We start from the raw sequence: 25,573 nt of genomic DNA on the forward strand, positions 1-25,573 counted from the left end.
CTTAACGGTGAGTGGACTCATGTGAAAGACCCAGATTTACTTCCCCTCTCTGCTTGAGGGCGGAGAAAAGATTTTAATTTGAATTTCTGTTATTGCAGGAAAGAGTGCTAAGGTCTGGCCTATGGGATATTCTGGCATGTGGCTTTCTCCTCTTGAAGCTGTTTGAACTTGGGTTTCTTCCACTTCCTAGCTAAGTACCCTAACTACCAGGCTGTGCTAACAGAGTGGTTCCTTAATGTTTTATCCTGCACAGGTTAGAAGAGTTGCGACCCTGTTCTAACCTATGCTGAAAGCTAAGCTGGCCCCCAAGGATCAAGGAGACCCAATTTCTGGAACTTCCTTAGTGCTGCAAAAATTACTGAAAAAGGAATCAACTTTAGTGGTCCAGCAAGCTCTCTGGCCATCTCTTTCGAAACTCGTGGATACAAGTTATCTGGACTTGCTAATTTTAAATGTTTAGTTTTAGTAGTTGCTCTTTTAACACCCTGTTTAATTTCTGTTGGAATGGAAAGTATTTTATCTTCATCATATGATGTGACTACATCATCTGGCATTTTTTTCCAGGTTTAGGACAGAAATATTTATTGAACCCTCCTTCTTTTTCTGTATTACTATTGACAATTCTATCATTTCCATCAAGTAATGGTCCAGTATTAGTATTAAGATTCCTTTTGTTCCCATCATGTAATTAAACAGTCATTTTAAGATCTTTAATTCACTTTAAATGACAATAAATATTTTGAAAAGGCACAACAATCTGAGAAAATAACAAGGGGACAGGAGGGTTGACCACAGTGCGTGGGAGACTGTGTGATCAGAGGAAGCAGTAAGGAGCAACTAGCTTCTCAGTTGTGCATTTATTTACACTGGGCCTGATTCAGCTCCCCGTAAAGTCCCTGGAAACCCCCCCAGTAATTTCGATGGAAGTGGACTGAGCCCACTTTGTCCATCCATAAGTGTGCACCTCTCAAAAAAAAATCTGCTGCATGTGTTCAGTATGCAATATTAAAGTGTTCCTAATTTTGCTAAATTATAAAAAGCAATTTGTCTCCCAAATCAAATTAAGGTACTAGTCCTGATATCTGACATATAGTCCTTCTTCAGCTTATAAGATGACAGAAACGAGGCAGATGAAGTAATTATACCTTTTATTGGACCAACTTCTTCTGATCCATAGCTCAACAGGTTGCTTCTTTCACCAACAGAAGAGCTCTTGTGTAGCTCCAAAGTTTGTCTCTCTCACCACAAGAAATTGATCCAATAAAAATATTACCACACCCACTTGGTCTCTCTAATATACTGGGACCAACATGGCTACAACAATACTACACATCACTTACAAAGCTGTCAGCAGTTTGTTACATTCCTAATTAAAAGGGGGGGGCGCAGGGTTGGCTTTTTTAAGTGAGGAAAATGCATTCTTCCCTTCCCCCACACACACATTCTGTAATTCAAAAATAAGTAACATTTCGCACATAAAAAATTCAGCTTTGGACAGAGAGCAAGCATTCACAATTTGTGACTAAGGCCCTAACGCTCAAGCAGACTTGTAAATTAATGTATAGAAATATTTACACTCCATGGAATTGTTCATGGGCATACAATTACAAACACATAAGAATGTTTGCCTGGCAGGGCTCAAAAGGTTTAGAAAATTAAGGGTATGTAAAAATAAGGGGTTATAATGTAATATGGTTTTCAATCTCATTACTCCCACTGTGAGCATGACCACTGTGTGTGTGTGTGTGTGTGTGTGTAATATACACATTATATATATATATATATAATATATATATATATATATTTATCTACAGATAACATTACATTAAACCAACATTAAATTATTGGTTTAATAATATAAGATTTTTTTTTTAAAGTCAAAGAAATATTATGGAAAAGAAATGGGGAAAGAAAACTAAAAGCCCAGACAACGATTAAAAACATCCTGAAGATTCAGAGGACAAAGCAGAAGAGGAGGAGAAACAAAAATTCTGTATGGATTTAAGTCATTAACAAGAGATCAAAGAAAACATTAGTAGGGAGGGATAGCTTTACAAGTATCTGAGATAGAAGACCTTGGAGGAAATATGACTGGGATAAAATCATTATAGCTCACACTAAAAATAACAAAGGGAGTAAGCTGATGGCCAGAATTTGCCAGAGACCACTTGATTAGAAGCAACATGATGACAGAAATCCCAAAAGGTTTCTGAAAAACACGAATTATTAATAAAGGGAAGGCCTGGGTTTTTTTACTATGGAGACACGCACTTGGTTGCATTATGACTAGGAATGGTACAGAACCATCCATCTGCATTAATATGTGCAAATAACTTACACATACAATTCTTGCACTTGATTACTAGGGTATACAAGTGATAAGAGTTTATACTTGCAAAAACATGTATCCAAAAAAATGCCAAGTGCCCATAAATGACTTTTGCATACCTAGCACTTACATACACAAGCAATAATGCCAAGCAAAGGAGGGCCAGATCCTTGGAGCTATGTTTTGCAGCAGCTGAGGATCTGACCTTGAGTGTGTAAGTGGCCTGTGTATATACAGATCCCTGGGTAGAGGCGCCTCCTGAAAATTTAGCCAAAGATGTGAAGGGCAACTGGAAAGGAAGTTTGGGCATCTTTTCCAAACAGGGTGCCTAAACTGAGACACTTAAATACACTATTGAATATCTATATGAATTGGATGATTCCAAGATATACATAACCTGCAGCTCTCAGTGGTTCAGAGCCAACATAAAGTAGGCAGATTATTTAGATGAGTAAGTCTAGGTGTATGGATGCCTACAGCTAGGCACCCATGTTGTCCTTAATTTTATAAAGATGATCACACAACAAATACACTAAATGTGAAATAAGGGCCAATATGGTAACTAATCAGTCATGGAAGAATTAAGTTTTTATCAGTAAATGTTAGTAAACATTGATTCCACAGAACACTCACAAACCAATGCAAAATATTTCCATTCTTAATACTAAAAATTTACTGTATGCAAAGCAGGAAAAACACTGGTTGAGAACTTAGTATTTTGTTTACAGATGTTTACTTTACATCTTTTTATATTTGATATTAACCTCCCACAATTTAATGCAGCTGTGCAAATTTAAAAATAATAAAAATTGAAAACATGCTTCAAAATAAATGCCAATATTATCCAACAAAATTATAAAACAAATAAAAATCAAATTCTGCCAAGCCTATAAATAAGGATGGATGATCAAAAAGTAAAGCGAAAGAATTAGGATTTGTGAGGTATAAAATATGGGGCAACGAAACAACTGGACAGTACCAGAATTTTAATTAAGGAAGTGTGCAATAATGGTTTAGTCTCCACTTTTGTTGATTTAAAAAAAGTTTAAAACACCACACATTCAAATTATAGGAAATATTTCAAGGGCACAGGATGAAACAAGCAGTTCAGCACAAAGAGCTGACTAATAGTGTGCCTAAAAAAATCACAATGGAACAAATTTCTTTCTCTGTGTTTGAAAAATGCCCCCGTAATCTGATATTGTGTATTAATCTGCAATCTAATTTTGGGGATTCCTGTTCCTGGCATATGTTTTAGAGGCACAAAGAACAGACAGGCAGCCAACTCCCAGGCTTTCAACTAGGGATGTGAATGGGTAACTGGATAACTGGTTACTCGGTAAGCATCACCCTTAACGGGTGATGCTTACTGGGTATCAGTTAACTGGTGCCTGGGAGCAGCCCCCCAGTCAGGCACCGGTGGTAACCCCAGTACTGGGACCAGAGCCTGGAGGCTCTTGCTGCTGACAGCTGCAGCAGCCCCAGACCAGGATCTCTCTTATTCAACCAGTTAACTGATTAATCAGGATTTTTACATCTCTAATTATAACAGGGACGAGACACTTCAGGCAGATCCTCCGCTGGTGTAAACTGTCACCATTGAAGTCAATGGAGCACTATGATAACTTACCCCGTTGGGTATCTGTCTCATCTGTGCCTTTGAAAATTTCACCCTATGTCAGAAATGCTGATCAAAAAAGCTGCTACGGATTCAGAGAAGCCCAAGTAAAAGAGGATCCACTGTAATGTTCTGAAGTTAGTAAGGAAATCATAAATACAGAGGGAAATCATAGAAAGCCCCAATAAAAGAATACCTGATGTACAGCAGAACCCAGGGGAAAGAGCCTCCCTACCACCATGTGTCTTGTGTTCTCCAAATACACTTATCCAGCCCCTGGCCAAAGACAGCAGAATTTAGAGGAGCAGCGACAGATATAGCTCACTGTTCCCACCAATGAGAAGTGTGGCCCTAGTGCATTCACACTGTGTACAAATCCAATTTCCATGTGGCAGTGCAGAGAGCTCTCTCCAGCATACCCACCAGAGAGAAGAATCCCTTTGACTAACTCTTCTTTGGAGTTGGTAGGAAAACAATGTTTTAGTGACCTCCCTGCCATTCCACCCTTCTTTATTTAACCAGGATTTTTTTTAAATTGAAATTTCATCAAATGTTTTCATGCCGTTTGAAAACCGGAAAAGAAAATTAGGAAAAATTCACTCAAAAATTTTAACTTGGAAAATTTCAGTCAGCCCTGCTCTTAACTACCTGTCACGATGTATTTTTGCTGCATCAGTGCTCCTGCAATGTTTTCTGGGCCTTACACAAGAATATGTGGTACTTTAGGATTTAGTCCAGGGAAAGAGAGAGAGAGAGAGAGAGAGAGAGATGTGCGAAATGTAAGGAAGATCACGTTACACCTGTATTTAACAACAGAATCAGGAAAGATGTCATAAAATACACACTCTTCAAACGACAGGAGTGGAGAATAAACTGGGAACATGTGCTCACGGACAAACTAACCTGTAACATCAAGTTTTAAGTTATGATTTATTTAAGTGTAGTTAAATCCCAACCTGAGCCTGTAGGCACTGAATCACAGAGGAAAAATCAAACCTGTAGGAGACTTATGTTATCTTTTAGTTTAACCTCTGCATTGATCAGTATTCACCCTCCATATTAATCATGAAATATGTTATCTAATATTCTCTTAAAAGCCTCTAACAATTATGCTTCACTTACCTCCTTGTCCTTAGGCAGGTCATTCTATTGCCTAACTGCACTTCAGGTAGGGAAAAAAAGTGTCTACTGTCTAATTTAATTTTTTTCCTTTTTTAGTTTCAAGCCACTGCTCCCTGTTATGCAGTCTCAAGTACTGTAAATAATCACTCCCCCTCCTTCATATTATTACTGCTCAGATATTTATAGACTGTAGCACCCACCCTTAGTCTCCTTTTCGACAAGCTGTACATCATTTCTGCCACCCTTCTCTTCATTCTCTCAGATTTATCTATGCCCTTTTTATAATGAGGTGCTCAAAAATCTCTGTGGCATTCCTAAATATGGCTCTACCAAAGCAAGAAGCAGTAATACCTCACTTCCCCAACAAGAAGTATCCCCTGCATAGAGAACTCACAGCAAACAGAAGACTTGCCTCTGTTGCAATGCCAGTGCACAGGGGAGCCAACAACAACCTGGACAAGGTGGGGGGAGGCAGCTCCATGCTCCCAGAATGGGTGGGACTGATGGAAGCTGTCTCTCAGTGCTGCCCACAGTGCTGCCTGGAGTGTGCCACATGGTACCTCACAGTGCTCCAGTGGTAATTTAAAAGGCTCCATACTCTGCTGCTGCAGCAGTGGCAGCTGGAGCCCCACGTCCCTTTGAATCACCAGGTCCTGGGGCAATTGGCCCCTCCTGTCGATGAGCCTTCCAGTGCATTGGGAAGTCACATCCATTCCACTGCCCAATACTGCCTACAAATCCAATACTGAATCATAGAAATTGGAAACAGAAAAGACCTATTCTTGGCAGGTTTGTTAGCTCACGTTTGACAGTGCAGGATTGTTCATTACCATATTTTCCACAGGTCTTTGTCCAGTCCAGTTTGAAAATTGCCCAGGCAATGAGACCATCTCACAATCTAATAGATAACCAATAAGAACAGTTGCCTCCATTTACCTTTGTTTTAGAGCTACATTGTGATTGGACAGGATGCCCATACAGGGGCATGAAAGGAAGAAAGAACCTATTCCTTTATACCCTGACTCAAGCTATATGGATCTTGGTGGCACCGATTCAGAGTTTCCAAAGTGAAGTCAAGAGGTGCTAAGAATGCTCAGCCCAAATCTATTTAAGAGCCTACATACAAATATGGCAGCTTAACCTTATGATCCTGGGGGAAATCCTGGTCCCACTGAAGTCAATAGGAGTTCTGCAATTGAAATCAACGGAATCGGGGTTTCATCCCTTTTGTTCTTCTAGCCTTGGTCCCATCTACATGTGGTTGGCTCTGCAAGCCCCTCTATACAAAGAACTCATCTCACAGATTTCTTTGGAAAAGTTTTATATTGAGCTGCTAAGCTGATACCAACCCTTGTCCTTTTTCAACCCAGACTTTGGGCTCCCCCATTTTTGAGAAAAACACTGGTCGATATTAAAGCTGGCTAAAAATGTATAGATTTCAACATTTTCATGTAATTTCAAAATTTGAAATTGCAAAATAAAAATAACTAGAAAAAAGTGTTGATGTTCCCATGAATCATTGACCATTTTTGGTCAGCTCGAGAGACATGGAGTGTTTTTTGACTTTTAACATGCAAAAAATTTGAAATTTGATTGTAGGGGAAAAAAAGGGTAAGGTCATTTTCTTAATTGGCTTCTTTCCCCCGTTCTTATTTGCTAGTGCTGGTCCATGTGTCTTCCTCTTGCAAAGGCCATATTTTTCTCCTTTTTTAAAGAAACCCTGGTTCCAAGCCTGCAATATCAATCTCTGAGAAACAGAGTACACCATAGCAGAAGCGATCACTGGAAATGTAGCTCTTCTTAAAGCATGAACACAGTGAAAGACTAATAGAAAAGGAGGAAAAAAGGAAATTAAAAGGGTAAAGGAGAGATTTTTTTAAAGAGGCCTAAGAGACTTAAGGCCCAGATTTCAGTGAGAGTTAGGTACCTAAATACCTTTGATGATCTGGTGTCCAAATCCCATTGATTTCCAGTGAGAATTCAGCACATAACATTAGTAGATCCTTTGCAACTGTCATATTTCAATATTTTCGAATGGTACGTCTAGACCAGGGCAACTCAACATGCAGCCCAGGGTGAAGTTTGGGTTTATGTGGGGCTCAACACGTGGCCTGTGGGGGGATCCTTTGAATATGGCCTCCATTGAGAACACACTCCACAACTGCGAGTCAATATAATGGTGGTCTTTTGATATGTGTTTTTGTAGTTAAATTCCTGGACTGTCATTGCTCATTAAAAGTGCTGTCATATGGGTGGAAATTGGGTAAATATTGCATTTTATTAATATCAACAGAACTGACTTAAATGAGGCCTACGTGTTGTGTAGTCTTGCCTTAATCTTTGTATTTATGCCCATCAGTGTGAAAGAAGCTATTTGCATATATACTTGCATGTATATGCAACCACACTTAAGTTATGCTCCTTGTTATGTGCTATGAATATCATTGTGGCCCCCGGGGCTTCCAAAGTTGAGTAGCCCTGATCTAGACTGTGGCATTATTTCGGGATACCACTGGTATCCTGAAATAGCTATTCTGCATCTTTTAAACCAGCCTGTTATTTCAAAATAGATTTTGAAATAACGGGCTCGCTATTCTGACTTCCCTATAACCCTTGTTCCTCGAGGGTTAAGATACATCTCGGAATAGTGCTTTACTTCAAAATTAGATTAAAATAAGATACACAATTTGCCTACCTCAACTTGTATAGCTTATTTTGAGCTAGTTTCATTGTGTAGACACACCCTAACTGAAAAATCTCTAGTAAAGATTTTTTTTAAGTTTAAGTTTCTATGCATTGTTTCCCAAACAAACACTGTGTACTTGTGCTTAGACCCCTGTGGGGATAAAAAATTTGTATCCATATCTAATTTGCGATCTGCAAAAATAGTCTATGAATATAAAGCAGACATCCACAGCTTTGCAGGGCTGTAGATACAAAATTTGTATCTGCATCTGATCCATAATCTGCAAAAATGGTCACGGATCTCTACATCAGTGGATGAAATATCTGAGGATATAAAGTGGATATTCATGGATTTGAAAATCTCTGCCTGTAAACACTTAAATGCTACTTTGCCAAAGAACCATTAATCATATAATTATCTAACTATATGTAGAAAACTCTGCCATTCTCCCAGACTCTTAATAAAAGGAGCTCCTACATAATAAAATATAAAGAAAACATTTTTGTTTCCATCATTCATGATAAATGTATCAAAAGGAAAAATAACAATGAACTAAACCTTTAATTTCTTTAGTTCAGTGACATTAACAAAGTGTCGGTTCCATATTTAATCTGGAGATTTTCTTTATTACGTTGGCCAGTTTACAGATTTTGTTAAACATATGTTCTATCTGAAATGAAACTGTCATATTATTAAACAATTATATCAGAGCGGCATCCAGATGCCCCTACTCCAGACTGGGGATCACTGAGCGAGATGCTGTCAACACTGCCAACACTGCTTATTTAAATTCTAGCAATGGCACATTTCACTTGATCGGTACCAGTGCCAGTATGGAGACAAAGAAATGATGCCATGACTAAGGTTGTAGGAAACCTAACATGGAGGAGAAGCCCACAATGTGTAAAGCTTCCTGGAGATAAATAGGTGTGAGCTTTAGCATGCTACGTCTTGGGGGAGTCTCCATTGCATACACATGGGGGAAACCCAGAAACTTGAAGTATCATCTTATGTTCTTATCATACAGCATCTTCTGGTCTCCTCAATGTAGACATGATGCCCAGACCCAATTTTCCAAGGCGTCATATGTAACAAAACCCCAAAATGAGGGCAATAATTACATTTCTTCCATAGCAATGCTGTGAGAGTCCTTCCTGTCATGTGAGTGGCTCTCTCTGCACTTGTCATTTCTGATGTACACCATTCTTTGGGGAAAGGTCAGCCTATGATCTCTCTACCTAAGGGTCAGGGAGATAAAAGGAGTCGTTTAGAATTCAAAGCTACTGGCATGCAGAGTCTGCAGACTCCAGCAGGCACTGCTCCATCAGTTATGTTCCATTCATATTTGGAAGATTATCTTTTCAATCAGAAGAGCCAAAGACTTCATTTTTATTTCAACTAAAGTTTTGATTCTGAGGCATAACATCACCACCTCCAAAACAGGGCACATTCACTAGGCTGCTGTAAACCAAACCCATTCTGCCCCTGCATTTTCTTTTCATCAGAGTAAGACAGAGTCTCAAGTGCTCAGACCATCAGAGCCCTGATTGCCTGCTGCCTTACTTGGTGCTTCCCAGTTTGGGTGGAGAGATGGAAAATGGTAAATTTTCAGAATGGAGAGGGTGACTAGTGGTATTCCCCAAGGGTCAGTCCTAGGACCAATCCTATTCAACTTATTCATAAATGATCTGGAAAAAGGATAAACAGTGAAGTGGCAAAGTCTGTAGATGATACTAAACTGCTCAAGATAGTTAAGACCAAAGCAGACTGTGAAGAACTTCAAAAAGATCTCACAAAACTAAGTGAGTGGGCAACAAAATGGCAAATGAAATGTCATGTGGATAAATGTAAAGTAATGCACACTGGAAAAAATAACCCCAACTATACATACAATATGATGGGGACTAATTTATCTACTATCAGGAAAGAGTCATTGTGACTAGTTCTCTGAAGACGTCCAGGAAGTGTGAAGCAGCAGTCAAAAAAGCAAACAGGATGTTAAGAATCATTAAAAAAGGGATAGGAAAAAGACGGAGACTATCTTATTGCCCTTATATATATATCCATGGTATGCCCACATCTTGAATACTGCGTACAGATTCGGTCTCATCATCTCAAAACAGATATACTGGCATTAGAAAAGGTTCAGAGAAGGGCAACCAAAATGATTAGGGGTTTGGAACGGGTCCCATATGAGGAGAGATTAAGGAGACTAGGACTTTTCAGCTTGGAAAAGAGGAAACTAAGGGGGGATATGATAGAGGTCTATAAAATCATGAGTGGTGTGGAAAAAGTGAATAAGGAAAAGTTATTTACTTGTTCCCATAATATAAGAACTAGGAGCCACCAAATGAAATTAATCCACAGCAGGTTTAAAAAAAATAAAAGGAAGTTCTTCTTCACACAGCGCACAGTCAACCTGTGGAATTTCTTGCCTGAGGAGGTAGTGAAGGCTAGGACTATAACAGGGTTTAAAAGAGAACTAGATAAATTCATGGAGATTAAGTCCATTAATGGCTATTAGCCAGGACGGTTAAGGAAGGGTGTCCCTAGCCTCTGTTTGTCAGAGGGTGGAGATGGATGGCAGGAGAGAGATCGCTTGATCATTACCTGTTTGGTTCACTCCCTCTTGGGCACCTGGCATTGGCCACTTCCGGCACACAGGATAGTGGGCTGGATGGACCTTTGGTCTGACCCAGAATGTCCATTCTTATGTGCTAGTTTTGCTCAAGTTAGTGCACTAAAAACAGAAGAGTGTCCAAATGGGTACTGGCTTCACTGTGACTCATCATAATATTTCATTCACATGACACATTTGAAGGATTTGAATCTTTCATGATATGGTTGGTCACCAGCTCTGTGCTTGTACAGCTGCTCAGGAGAAATTCAAATACCGCTCAGCTAATGAATAGAGCACCCACAGCTTGGTTTTGTGCTTCTATTGGTGGTGCACATTCACCTATGCCTCAGTGTATATGAAATTATTCTGCACATTGATGGAAAAATCTGCAGATAGATGGAAAAGATTAAAGGGAACACTGGTCACCAGAATTGGATTCCTAGACTCTTTATTTTTCAAAATAGAGCTTTTCATTACCCCTGTCCCCTTTATCTTGCGCTTCCACTCCCCCAATGCTCCTTGCCTTATCCCATCAATGCACAATCCATTCATTTAATCTAAAAATTAGGTGACTCCTTAAACTCTCACTTGAGAGTAACAGTAAGCAAATAAAGATAAGTGCAGAATACCTGAAAGAACCTTGGACTGCAAAGGGAAAGATTCTCCGTAGCTCTTACACTAGAGCTGGCATCACCTTAACCATATATAGATCCACTGCAAAAGAAGTTTAATCTATGTATGTTAATATAAATGTATTTACCTATACATCTCTCTATTTGTATTTAGGGAGAAAAACATGCACATCCATGTAATATGCTGCAGAGACACCATCCAGAGCTAAAGGCCAAGTTAGATGCGCAGATCTATATCTGGGCAGCTAAAAAGCAGATGGGCACACAGTCTTGAAAATCAGACCAGTCGGGCCTCAATCCTGAAAATAGTTATGCACTTGAAGCACATGAGTAATCCCATTAAAGTCAATGGTGAAAACTGAGCCCCACTTAGTCAATGGCAGACCTCACAAATACTTCAACTGGGCCATTTCACTAATGCATTGGTCTCCAAACTTTTCAACCACAAGGATCACTTTTCCAATTTAAGTGCAATGTAAGATTTATCTCAAATCCAAATACCCTTGCCCCTTTTTCCTTCCCGCCTCTTCTCTGAGGCCCTGCTCCTGCTCCATCCCTTCTCAGAGGCCTCTCCATCCCCTTTCCTCCCTGAACCTCACTCATTTTCACCAAGCTGGAGTAGGGAGTTGGGATGCAGGCTCTGGTCTTGGGCCAAAAGGCTCAGAGTGTGGGAGGGGCTCTGGGCTTAGCCCAGGGTGAGGGATTGGGGTCCAAAAGAGGGTCCAGGGTACAAGCTCTAGGACGGAGTTTGAGTGCAGGGAACTCATGTCCAGGGTAGGAAGGTAGATGCAGGAGAGGGTTCAGGAAGCAGACTCTGGCTGGGCACCACTTAACCGTTTAAACTGTATGTTTACCAGTTAATCGCTCAGTTAACATTTTAAACAGGATTTTATGTCCCTAAATTATATTCCGTTTCTAGACTTGTTTTGTGCCTACACATCTAGACAACAGAAAAGCTTGATGATGTTTTCTAATATTTCCATTTTGATTTCCACATTATTTTAAAAAGGAAAAACTATGAAAAAGTGTTTGCTGATTTCTTCCCCCCTCGCTTCTCTGTCATCCTTCTCTCTACTGTACTGTTGGTCTGTGGGAAGAAAATAGACGAAACACACAGCAGACCTATCACTGCAGCTATAAGAAGCAGAAAAACAAAAAGCAGCCTCTCTCTGAAACCAGCTGTCTGGATTAGAGTTGGCCAGAACCCTTCCCTCTCTTCTCCCCATCCCCTTACCTGCTGGGGTGCTGGATGCCGTAGTTGCCGTGTTTGTTGAATGTGTCGGGCTGCTGCTTTCCAACAATAAACAGGAGCTGCCACCATTGTTTTCCTTCTTTACAAAGAGCTCTGGGGCACTGGGCAGAGGGATGGGATGGCTGATCCCCAGCTCTTCTTCTTGGGCCTGCTGCCTTCTCAATGCAACCTGGAAACAAGAATGAAGAATCTGTGTCAATTCTCCGGTTTGAGAATGAATACAAGGGAAATTACTGACTGGTCGCAAGTTTAATGGATATACACTTCCCTCCCCTTAGTATATTCCAGCAATGCATGGCTAATCATTTCAGGACATCAAAGGGGTAAATAGCATTCTGAGGGGTCTAGAGGAGAAAGATCATATGAAACAGGGTGAGTCAAAAATTAACTTTAATTCATAATATGAGAACTTCAGTTAGGTTACGCAGGTAACATGAAACACTCTTGTGGCCACAAAATGGCCACAAACAAATATATCTTTTGTTTCCAGCAGGGGCACAGGTATAAATGCTATTGGCTAACATCAGGTCATTCTTGTTAAAAATTCTAAGCAGGGTCAGCTGCATTCCACTAATACAGTCACCTTGAGGCAAAGCCGGAAAGATCTTTCAAAAACTGTTATTTTACTTCAAGCTGCTGGGGATCTGAGCAAAGGGGAAACAGAGTCTCTCTTTTACTAGTGCACAGCCTCCTTTAGGCAGGGAATTCTGGGAGCTCCCACTTGCAGAGTAGCTGCTGCAGCTTTGCATGAGTACAGGGGCTCTCACCCTACAAGAAATAGCAACTCTGAAGATGTCAAGAGATCTGTGGAGGCCAGTGCTTAGAGGAATAGTGCCCTTAAGGTCCCCTGCAGGCTGCCGCCCCTGAACCCTCCTCAGACAAGTTTTCATAGCACACAGGATGAAAGCAAGGCAAAAGCAATCAGAGAGCCCCTGGGAATATGGCTGCCGCCGTGACCACCCACCAAGATACACATGCCTCCCAGTCAAATGAACCCCAGATCCATAGGTCCCATTGCCTGAACGTTCTACAGCAATCCTACCAATCCACACTACCAAGGGAAATGCTGAGCTAGTGAACTTGTCCACATGAGAAAAACAAATGTCACAGCAGGCCCTGTTAAACCAGCAAGAGCTTTTACAGGTGTAGACATGTTCAGCACCACTGCAGAAAGAGGCCATGCACATATCCTGCTACAGCAGTTGCTCTCAATCTTTCCAGACTTCTGTATCCCTTTCAGGAGTCTGATTTGTCTTGCGTAGCCCGAGTGTCACCTCACTTAAAAACTACTGGCTTACCAAATCGGACATAAAAATGGAAAGGTCACAGCACACTGCTACTGAAAAATTGCTTACCTTCTCATTTCTAGCATAGATTTATAAAATAAATCCGTTGGAATATAAATATTGTTATCTATTTCAGTGCACAATATCTAGGGCAAGTCACTGTATGAAATTTTAGTTTGTACTGACTTTGCTAAAGCTTTTTGTATTCTGTTGTAAATGAAGGCAAATATCTAGATGAGTTGAGTACCCCCTTCTATATACAACCCAGGATATGCATACCCCTTGCGGGAGAACCACTGTGTTACAGGGCTCAACTTTCTCTTGTCTGCAGTGGCAGTTACAACAGTTTCAGAGGGGTAGCCAAGTTAGTCTTTAAGGTGCTACTAGTCTATTGTTGTTTTTTCATTTCTCCTGTTACAGACTAACAAAACATGTAGATGGTATCATGAGTTTTCGTGGGCAAAACCCACGTCTTCAGATGGCCCATCTGAAGACGTGGGTTTAGCCCACGAAAGCTCATGATACCATCCACATGTTTAGTTACAACAGTGTTTAGCTGCACCCAGTGCAAAGAACCATTGTCACTAACAAGTCATTTGGCTAACATACACATAGCATCAGAGTTTATAATCCCCTATGCTGGGATTTCCCAGATATGTGACAGTTTGGTCCATGTTTGCATGTCAATTTTGGAAATCACCATGAAACTTGCAAGAGGTGACACGCTTTTGGAGATGCTACGTTATAATTTATCTAGACCTACCCCTCAATACTAATTTGAACAGTGCTGTTTTTCTTTACTTTTGTAATGCTGTTGTACCCCTAAAAACATCATTTAAATAGTGGTTCTTGTAACAAAAAGTATTCCAACAAAAGCTCTTACAATTTTATTTGCAAAATTTAGCTTAATGGTGTAGGAAGCACCCTGTCAGCTTAATGGTGCAGGAAGATTCCACTTATTGAAAATGGGTCATTGCAAAATATATTGGGAGTGGTAAGTGAAGATTTTAAGGATTTTAACTTCTATATATATAAAATAAAACAACTAAAATGATGTGTGGGAACATTCAGTGCTTCCTGGAAGCTCTAAGTTAGGCAAAGACAGCAGTCCCAAATAAGGTACAATGTCTAGGGCCCAGAACCACACAGGTAGCAGGTTGAAAGTTAGAAGCCTAATGGGGATCTAGGCCTATGTGCAGAGAGGATCTAAGCAAATTGTGGAAGCTACCTAGCAGCATGAGAACAATCTTTTGAGGACCTGATACTTTACAATTTCAAATGGTTCTTTTTCACAGGATGTCATAACAGGACTTTTGTGTGTTATGTTCACTGAGGTTAAAAAAAAAAGCATCTATAGTTTTTTCCAAAAGAATCACTGCAGTCAGATCTCCTAAAATAACAATATTTAAATCTTATTTGGGGAAAACTCTCACTGAAGTCAATGAGAGTACATGATTAGGTCCAAGAACACGATTAAGTCCAAGAACAGGGACTGGAACTTGACTCCAGCACTTCAAGGTTTAAAAACATGTCAACCAGCCACACACTTCAGACATAGAGCAAGGGAATTACAGTTAATGTGGATTCTGCAAGTTCTCAGAGACAGCCACTTGCAGAATTGAATCCATAGGTTTCATTCCTGCAACATTTACTTGCATAACTAATGCCTGCAAGGAATTTTTTCTATCAAAATGACACAAGAAAGGACATTTTGGAATAGCGAGTCATTTGAAATTTAGTGCTGAGTAGACAGCGCCAAATTATGAAATAAGCTATTTTGAAATAGCTCGAAATAAGTTACTCATTTTGCGCTGTGCAAATTGCGTAGCTTATTTTGATGCTAACAGTGCTGTGTAGATGCACCTGTAGCTATTAGAGCTTGAATAATCTGTATAATGAGGTAACTGGGAGCCATTAAACCAAATAATAAACCCTGTATATAATGGAAACCCCTTCAAGCCAGATGTTGTGGCAGCACTCGCTGAACCCCCAGTTACAACTAGTAAGATTTGTTTTCTGTTTTTCAGTTAAAACCAGCTCAACTCAAGAGCATAAGACATCAAATGGCTAATATTTTAAACAATTCATGGGAAACAAGTTTTTAAAATGCCACCAAAATATTTTTACTCTTAGAAATTAACCACAATATACCTAACACCAAAGAAAAATAATCAGGAAAAAAAGTATATCAAACAGGAAAATTACAACTCAGTCCTGCTTCCATCATTCATTAAGTTGATTAGCCCCCAAATTTTGTTAAAGATAATTAACAGTTCCCTTCAACAATATGAAAACTAGAAGCAGATTTTTCAAAAAATATCCATACAGAGTAAGTGAAGATGTCTTTTACAATAGAAAATTCACGATTAAAGTTTTTCATTGGAAAACTTGCATCTTGAATGTCTTAATAGAATTTAAAGTTTATACATATGTTTATTTTTACTCATTTTTGCAAAGGAAATACATTCACAAATTATTCAAAATCTGCTTTTTTTAAATTATCCATTATTTACTAGTACTACTTCTGAATACTGCTGTAAGTAAAGGGTAAAAATGTCATACCAAATGATAAAGAAAATCATTCTAATTCATTTATTGGGAGTAGCTGCAAAGTAAAGCATTTTATTAAGGTTAAAAAAATTAATTATTTTGTTCTTTCTTTTTGAACACTTGTAATTCCAAAATTCAAAGAAATTCTTTATTTCTTGAGGTCATTGTTTTTCCTATTAAGAAAATAGTTTTATTCTTTAATCCATTATATTGGTTATACGATTAGACAAAATATTCATGATAGTAGATGTTAAAAAAACAATTGCAATGATAAAAATATCATTTTGAACCAGCTTTCTGCAATCAACCCAAGTTAAACTCCCAACTTTTGAATCTGTGTGTGTATCAGGAGTGGATAAACAATGTGGTCCTTTTATCTCTCTTTAGTAAGTTCAGATTCTTCCATCCAGTTTGATCAATATTTTAGTTTGAAAACAAATAACTATTTTCTTTCATACAGTAAACAGAATATACATATCAAACTGATGAGGAAATATGTGGTAATTTGTTAACATGGGGGAAAAAACACTGTGTGACAATCATCTGTTTTTAAAATGTTTCTGTTTCAGTTTCTTTGGCAATCCTAAAACTAATACACAAATGTTTCATGGCTCCCCTATCACTTTACTGGAGTGTTTCAACTCAAACAGATCCACCTCTTCTTTGGAAGATTTTTCCTTTTTCTCTTGTAGCTTTAGGTTAAAGCTATTACTTGCGAAAGGGAAAAGCAAGCATGTGTTATCCTCCAACTTTGCAAAACCTGTCTTTTTTTTTCTATTCCTCTAGAAAACATGGTATGAACTATCCTCTTCACTCTAATAACATAGTGAGCAATCCTTGGTCAAACTACAACTGTAGCTTTAAGTAAATATCTGAGGCCACTTATTGGAAGTTGGTTTTCAAAACACACTCTGAGCAATTTACAAATACAAAGAAACCTGCGAAAGAGACAGCCGGTCAGATCGCACAAACGCTTTTTCTTGACACTGTCCCAAACATCGGAAGGGAATGCCCTGATGCTGGATAAAAGGCGTAATGGGCCTTTTTGAGGTTTATATTTTAAACAAGAACGTATGTTAGTAGTAGGGTAAGACGGAAATTATATGATGGCAAAGATAGTGGCCGCAAGTAGGTGCAGAGTGGAACTCCCCCAGTCTCTGTTTCAACGGAGTAAGAAGAGATGCGCCAGCAGAACGCCAGCCCAGGGGGGCTAGGCTAGGGCAACATGCAGCCACGAGAGGAGGCCTGAGGGAAGGAGGCGTTGGGGAGCAGGTGTAGTTGCGTTTCTAGCGGCTGCTCTCCAGCAGAACCTGTCAACTTGGGGGGATTGTTATTTCTGCGCGGGACAACGTGAAATCAGAGCTTGTAAACGCCTCGCTCTGCAACTTCAACTCCGGGTGGTCCTCGAGTAGAGGCCGTTCTGAGAGGTGCTAGGAAAGCCACCTTCCACCAACCCTCGCCCTCCCTTTTTTTATTCCGTCCGGGAGGCCTGATTCCCCCTTTATCCCAGCTCACCTGGGCTGCCATCACCCGCTGCCTCTCGGCGATCAGGCTGCATTTTTTACACTGGCAGTCCCGCCACATGCAGAACCTCTTGTGCCCTTTCAGTGGCGAGGAGTAGCCGTGGTTCCTGCACCGGGCACACTTGGGGAGACGGGGAGACTTCTTTCCCGAGGCGGCGGCTGGAGCCAACACCCCGGCAGCCCCTCCACCTCCGGCAGGAGCAGCAGCTGTCATCAGAACGGCGGCTTTCCCAAAACTGCCCATCTTACCCCCCTGGGCATGGTGGTCCGATGAAGCCGAGGGCTTGTTGAACGAGGAGTCATTGGGCATCGTCTCTGATCGGCTGGTTCGCCTCTACAATTTGGGGCCGGGGAAGGGGTGAATGTTTCGGGGGCTGGGAGAAGAGAGGGTCGGCTCACAAGTGTCAGCCAATTTCTGCTGCAGCAGAACTAGTTGCTCCGATGAGACCCAAATAAAACAGCTGCCCCCCCTCCCCCGTCCCGCCCCTCCCCTTCCCTTGCCCAGTTTGAAGCTACGGTTGCTGCTGCAGCAGAAAGAGTAACGTTGACCAACCCTTGCGCTGCCTGGGTTTTGGCGGGCGGGCTGCAGCAAGGTTGGAACATTCGCTACTTTTTTCAGAACGCTGGATACTTTTTGGAACGTTCCCCGGGAGCAGAGAGCAAGCGAGACAACCCCCCGTCCTCTCCCACCCACTTCTTCCCGCCCAGACGCTGCAGCAGGGCCTAGGACACTGAGCAGGTCGGATTCGTGCTGCCTTTGCTCCAGGGCTGGGGACAAGTGGGAACAGCTACATCAGATATTATTACACACCAATCCAAGAGCAGTTGATCTTGGAATAAAGAGCAGAGTTCCTTGGTCACGGGGAGACAGCTGCAGCTGCATTTTTGCACTCTTAAAGGCCGCACAATAAAAATACCAAGAGGTGCCATGTTCATTGTATCTCTGGGACTCCAGATGGACGCTGCTCATTTTACAAGATTTTTGCATGCACACCAGCTGCCCGGCCCACTCATCCTAAAACAAATCCTCAGCGCAGCTCCCTGCTGAGGAGCTCCCACATTGTGTTTTGATAAGAGGTATGTCCACATTTCACACCGAAATCTGTATCTAAATCTATATCTCAGGACATACATAGAGTGCACTGTACCCCTAGGACAAATCATTCCTATACAAGACTCCACTTCTAAGAATCAAAACATCTGGGCACACGTGAGTCTCCTAAAAGGAGTGCACTGATTTCAACGAAAATCAGGAGTCTAAATATCTCTGTGCATCCATTGGGCCATAAAATACAACCTTGTTTTTCCTGAACTGTAGGTACCCTCCAGCTCTTCCCTGAAGTCTCTCTTTAAAGCATACTTTAACTGGTTCACTGGAGTTCTGTCTCTAACATAGCTCATCCTTATCTTTCTGTATTCTTCCAAATTAAAGTAAGATCTTGGAGTCAGTACATGAGTTAAATTCAGAGACAATTTATAATGGCACAATAGTACATTGCATGTCATAAAGCATGTCTACCCTGTAGCACCTCCTATTGGCCAAATCTGGTCCTGCAGCTACTCCCTGCCTCAATTTCCCCTGACAGATTTCAGTGCACCTCCCACCCAAACTCACCCATCCTTCCCTAGTGGTGAACTAGTTGCATGCAATGTGACCTATTTAGTTATTTTCCAGCTAGATTTAGTTGTTTTAAACTTTTCCTACTTGGAAAAAAAGTCCATTTAGTTTTTGGTTGGCAATTTGAATTGAAATTGAAACATTAATACACACTGTAAAAGCATATACAGTCTATGATAAAATACTTATACCTGGAAAAGCATAATAGGTTTGAAAAGTATGAACAAAGACTAGCTGACATTGTTGGTACTTTCATTTTAACAATGTTGGCCAATCTAATAATTCCAAATTATGATTTATAAGTATTAATAATTTTCATAAAGTCAAATTATCTTTATTGGTGTTTTATGATATTTAAAATATGAGGCAGATTTAGCACTGAACTGCTTCATGGACAAAAATCTATAAAACATGTTTACAGAAACTGGCCAGCCAGAGTAAGTGTAACTTCTTGTTTGTTATTGAAATTCGTGACAGTTTATGCATATATAGAAGGAATTAATATATTTTATCATTCCTGAGACAACTAGATTAATATGTTTTAGTGACTTGGCTCCAGAATGCTAGATTTGTGACTGGGAAATTTACATAAATATAGGTTGCCTCAGACCGAGATTTTTAAACTGCTCTATTTGCCAAGGTCATTATCTTACATTCTTGCTATCTCGAGACGTTATCTCGGGGAATTTCTGTACTAAACATTTTTATTAGTATATTTAATGTTTTCCAAAGTGTCAATTTAAATAAAATGTATTTTAATTACAAAGCTAAAACAGTTATGTATTTTTCCGTTTTTACTGTGTTGCCATACAGCCTCCATTTACCCTCACAGTGTCACCCCCTTTGGATCTCATGCTCCTGAAAATCTGAACACCCCCTGTTCCTTTCAGTTCCTGGGGGAAACACTGCCTTATCCAGGTGAAATACTTTGAGCAGACTCCCAGAACCCAAGTACAGTAGAGCTGTGTCTGTCCTGCACATCAATAGGGCAATAGGGCTGTGCCTGGACTGTGGCTTGACTCAGGTTTGGACCCTCCACCCCTGTAGGGTCCTTGGATCAGGGGTGAGGAGACAGTTTGTTTGGTGGGGGTGCTGAGAGTCATTGAACCAAACTTTGAATACTGTATATGAGGGAAACCACTTCAAGCCAGGGGTTGTGGAATCATCCCCAGTACTCCTAGTTCCAGCACCTATTCCTGGGACTCTGTGCCCTGGATTAGTGCAAATTGTGTGTAGATGTAAAGGGGGTAGGGGATAGGCTTGCTCCTGAATTTGAATGCTGGGTTTACATTGCAGTGTACACATATCTTTAGACTGATCTCTGCATCTGGTCCTAGATTGCCATAGACACTCCTGGGGCAATATAGCATTATTATTTGCTAAATACATTGCAACATATTATTTACCTCAGGATGCAGCTTCAAGATACTTGTGTGACTTCCCCTCCAGCTAGGGATTTCACATTTGAATCTCCCCTACTAAATAATAGCTCCCAACTCCCAAATGTGTGACAATAACCTCACTATCGGGTGCTTAACAAAGAAAAGCAGAAGGTAAGTTATCTTGATTCAATATTTATATATTTGATGCGAATGAACGTTTTCTCTAACCTCATTTTTTATGTCAACACTCTTACAGTAATAGAGCAGAGGAAGACAAATTTTTGTTTGGGACATAATAAATGTGGCAGGTGAAGGGATCGTGTTCATTCTTCACACACTGACTCTAAGTAGGGAGTAGCTCACACCATATTAACCTTATAATTTTGAAGTCTGATCCAACACCCATGTTAAAAGCATATTTTGCCAACAGGGCTTGATAGTTTGTCACCCAAAATTGGAGAGCCAGTGAGGAATAGCTTTATACCCAAGAGGTCTAAACATTTGAACTCAGTCATAAGGAGACAATCTGGAGCAGGTTTGTTGACTTCTTTCATTAGCCACATCTACCACCAGGGAATTAGGAGTAGGGTGGGAAAAGAAATGAACAATTCCTTGGCTGGAATATGGCACTATTTATCTGCCTGCTTACAGGGCTGCTGGATAGTGGCAGGCATTTGCAGACTCTACAAGCAGATGATTTTCCAAATGTCCAACACAGACAAGTGAGACATCTGAACCTCTTCTAATGGGATCAGGAGGTATTCTGCCAGGAGTTTCATGGTGTTTTGGAAGGCCCAAAAGTCATCAGTATGTGAGAACAGTGGCTCATTACTGTCTCATCTGGGGATGAAGAAGACTTTGCTGATGGGGGCAAGTTTCCTACTATCTGTGGGCCCATTTGTATCCAGCCCATAATAGCAGTGACCAAATGTTGCTACTGACGGATGGCTGTTAGATGTCCTATGTGAAATAAATTCTTTAGAAATATGTTAAGAGCTCCAGTGAAACAACAAAAAGTAAATACCAGAAGTATTTTTGCTCTTGAGTAACAATTTCTCTGTAATTGTCCTTTAGCTTTAACAATAAAACTGTACTAAAACTCTGATAATACAACTATAACAAAACTATAAAATTTAGTTTATAATTTAGGTTAAAACTATAACATTTAACCTGTTATAAAAATATCTCTCGTACTCTTTACTGAGAATGCAATCTTTTGGTAGACCATTAAATATGACAATGTTTTTGCTGCATTATTAGCAGCCACTGTACCAGTGGGTGGCTGTCAGTCTAGATCCCTCCTGGTTTGGCACGGATTAATTCTCGGTCAACAAGATATAGAGATCCAGTTCCGTGAGATGCTGCTGAAGTGAGGGAACAGGGATTTCCCTACCTCCCCCCCCCATGGAAGTGTATACCCCCCCTGAATTTCCCCAACTCCTCCCCAGTTATGTGAACTACGGTGCCATACAGCCCACCTTCACCCTCACGGTGTCACCCCTCATCGGCCCTGACAACCACCCTTGTAAATTTGACAACCCCCCCCAATTTCAATTCCTGGGGAGGCTACCCGGACCCACAGCTCCACAGAATGAAGTGGAGGGGTTTACTTTCAGTCCCTTGCTAGACTGAGTCCTCAAAGAGCACTAAGATTCATCCTCTCACCTGCTGAAGATGGTCCTTTATGTTGGGAGAGCAGCGGGAAGAAGCTTACATTGCTCTTGTCTGTGCTGTTCTGCTTCTGTGGAAAAACTGACAGCTTTCTACAACATCTGTCTCTTTCCAAAGACAATTTTATTCTGAAATGTCTAATTAGATTGATATTTGGACTCCTTATTGAATGAAGCATCTTGCCTGTTTGTTTGCTATGGTTAAAAAACAGTCTACGCCCTGTACATACATGAATATGATTCACCAGGCCTTACATCCAGCTGGGTCAGAACATAGCATCCACACTTGCTCAGCTGGTACACAGGCAGGTGGAAGTACATCACAGTGGCCTACTCTCTCTACCTGCTCCTCACTGAATACTGACGTAAGATCCAGGAGGTGGACCCAGTCCTCTTAGTAATTCCTTGGCTGAGGGACCACCCATATTGCATGACTGTAGCCTACTCCAACAGCTATGGTAGTGGGATGATGGAGCTGTCAACTTGAGAGATGAGACTCGTGGGTAAAGAAGACGGAGATTTCACAGCAACTGGATCTTGTGGTGGAAATGATCAGAATGTCCATGAACACTTGACCTTCAGAATAAAGTGTAAATGGAGCCCCACCATATCAGGCTCAGATGTGGTGTGTAATGAAGGGAGATGGTGCTAGTACCTTCTCCCCACCTGGAACATCGTTCACTGGGGGTTGACTCTAGGACTGGAAATCCTTTGTAGAGTAAAGTAGAAGGTTCAAGAATGTGGCCAGCCCCAGGGAGGTGCAGAAACAGGCAACCTTGTACTGAATATCTTTTAAACTTTTATTAAAATGCTTCCAATTATAACTTTTTATTATATCAGTTTCTTACATGCATGGGCGCCAAATAACTACTAGCAGGAACAATGAACAAAATGCAATACAGTAAAGGAAAATTCCCTGAGGTTTTTCTAAATCCCAAGAGTTGTCAACAAGGGACCAGGGATTATTAACAGTTACATTTACATCAATCTCACTCATAAGGCTAATCATTTATCTAAACTCTTAACACTACGGCTGCGTCTAGATTGGCATGATTTTCCGGAAATGCTTTTAACTGAAAAGTTTTCCGTTAAAAGCATTTTCGGAACAGAGCGTCTAGATTGGCAGGGACGCTTTTCCGCAAAAGCCCTTTTTGTGGAAAAGTGTCCGTGCCAACCTAGATGTGCTTTTCCGCAAAAAAGCCCCGATCGCCATTTTCGTGATCGGGGCTTTTTTGCAGAAAACAAATCTGAGCTGTCTATACTGGCCCTTTTGTGCAAAAGCTCTGCGCAAAAGGGACTTTTGCCTAAATGGGAGCAGAATAGTATTTCCGCAAGAAGCACTGATTTCTTACACTAGGAAGTCAGTGCTTTTGCAGAAATTCAAGTGGCCAGTGTAGACAGCTAGCAAGTTTTTCTGGAAAAGCGGCTGATTTTCTGGAAAAACTGGCCAGTCTAGACACAGCCTACTACTTAACAAAACCTCTAACTAACTTCAGATAACAATATACACACTTAACAGACACACAAAGCACAACAGCGACAACAGCATATTTGGTAGACATTACGCTCTACGGGGAATTCGTTTGGTTCAGTGAGCAGGAGGGGGCCCTCGGGTGATCAGTCCTTGGACCTGGCTCGTGTTCTGTCTTCCAATCTTTGTTCGGGAGCCGTCAATTTGATACAGGTGGGGAAGCTGATTTATAGAGAGAGCTTTCCCACACTTTTTTGTGATAGGCTAGCAGACCCTGTCTGTTATGTGACAGGAGTGTGGGGGAAAGGAAGAGGGTGAGATGATTCTGTTTTTCTCTTTCTGCCTTATCAGGCATGGCACAGCCAGCATGAACTTTACATGAACTTTACATGTCTGGTTTTTGCCCTGTCTTTTGTTGATCCTTAAGTCACATAGTGTAGGATTTTTCCATCGAGGGGAAGGTGACCTTTAGCTAGGAAGGCTATGTGCATGAGGCCTGGCCAGAAAAGAGCCTGCTTTTACATCCTTGTGTGCAGGAAGCACATGAAATATGTATGGGCTGGGCTGCTGTCAAGGCTCACCTGTACATGGGGAGGGAAGAGATGATAAAGAAGGCAGAGCCAGCTACACCACACTCTCTGCAGTGCTGCTACAAAGCACACCAAACCCAAGAGTGCCTGCTAGTTGGTACTGCCTGCACTGCTCCCAAACTGAAACAGTGATTGCGTGCCACAGTGCAGCTAGCAATACACCGATAGCACCCATTTAATTGTCATTATAGGACAAAGGGAAGCACTTATGAGACAGACTTATCTGAGATGTTATCGTACCTTCTTAGGCTGTAAATTCCCAAACCCCTCAGAATATGATCTTTAGCGACTGCTTGCAGGCACTGAACACATCATTATGCGATTTTCAAATATCTAAAAGGATGTCACAAAGAGGAAGGAGAAAATGTGTTCCTCTTGGTTTCTGAGGACAGGACAAGGAGTAATGGGCTTAAAGTGCAGCAGGGGAGGTTTAGATTGGACATTAGGAAAAAATTCCTAACTGTCAGGGTGGTCAAATATTGGAATAAATTGCCAAGGGCGGTGGTGGAATCTCCCTCTCTGGAGATATTTAAGAACAGGTTAGATAGACATCTGTCAGGGATGGTGTAGATGGAGCTTGGTCCTGCCCTGAGGGCGGGGGGCTGGGCTCGATGACCTCTCGAGGTCCCTTCCAGTCCTATGACTCTATGATTCTATGTGTCAGTTTGGCAAGGCTCACTTTGGCTTGCCATCAGCCTCTACTGTCTTGCTAGGCCCCATTAAACCTCCCGGGGGCCCACCTCTGCAATTTGCCTTAGGCCCTAAATATCCTACCTGCTGCCTGATCATCAAATTAGCAGAATAAAGGTTCATATGGCTCCAATTCTATAACCAGGTCAGGTGTTGTGACGGCGCGTTGGGGGTCTCCCGTCTCCTGCACCCCGAAATGGCACAAACAGACCGCACCAGCCGGTGGAATAGAGGAAGTTTATTGCCTCTCCAGGATACAGCACAGCACAGATGTAATCTGGTCACAGAGCTGGGCTAGGATGCCTCAGACCCCCTTGAGATGGGGGGAGACTGGGCCCCTAAACTCCAGCCCCTTTCCCTAGGCTGTCTCCTACATGCTCTCAGACAGCAACTAACTAACTCTCTTCCAGCCCTGCCCCCCAGCCAGGGCAGCATTCCACCTTCCTTTGTTCCTCTCCATGGGGGGTGTCTGGCCATACTGGTTTGCATAGTGACTCATCCTGTTTTGCTGGGTCGTGGTACCCACGGCAGCAG

The 25,573-nt window shown here is 41.3% G+C and overlaps 1 protein-coding gene across 2 annotated transcripts in view; it reads right to left on the minus strand.

The window, feature by feature from the left end:
- DMRT1 (doublesex and mab-3 related transcription factor 1) overlaps window positions 1-18,253 on the minus strand; it is a 79,690-nt gene extending 61,437 nt beyond the window's left edge. Inside the window, 2 exon segments of one of the 2 annotated variants that reach the window (NM_001317047.1) lie at window positions 12,242-12,428; window positions 17,611-18,092. In NM_001317047.1, coding sequence (NP_001303976.1) covers window positions 12,242-12,428; window positions 17,611-17,928 — 505 coding nt within the window. In that variant the 5' untranslated portion in view covers window positions 17,929-18,092. 2 annotated transcript variants of the gene reach the window in all.
- Window positions 18,254-25,573: the final 7,320 nt, after the last annotated feature.

Source organism: Pelodiscus sinensis, chromosome 6 (assembly GCF_049634645.1).
Source record: "Pelodiscus sinensis isolate JC-2024 chromosome 6, ASM4963464v1, whole genome shotgun sequence".
NCBI classification, from domain to species: Eukaryota; Metazoa; Chordata; order Testudines; family Trionychidae; genus Pelodiscus; species Pelodiscus sinensis.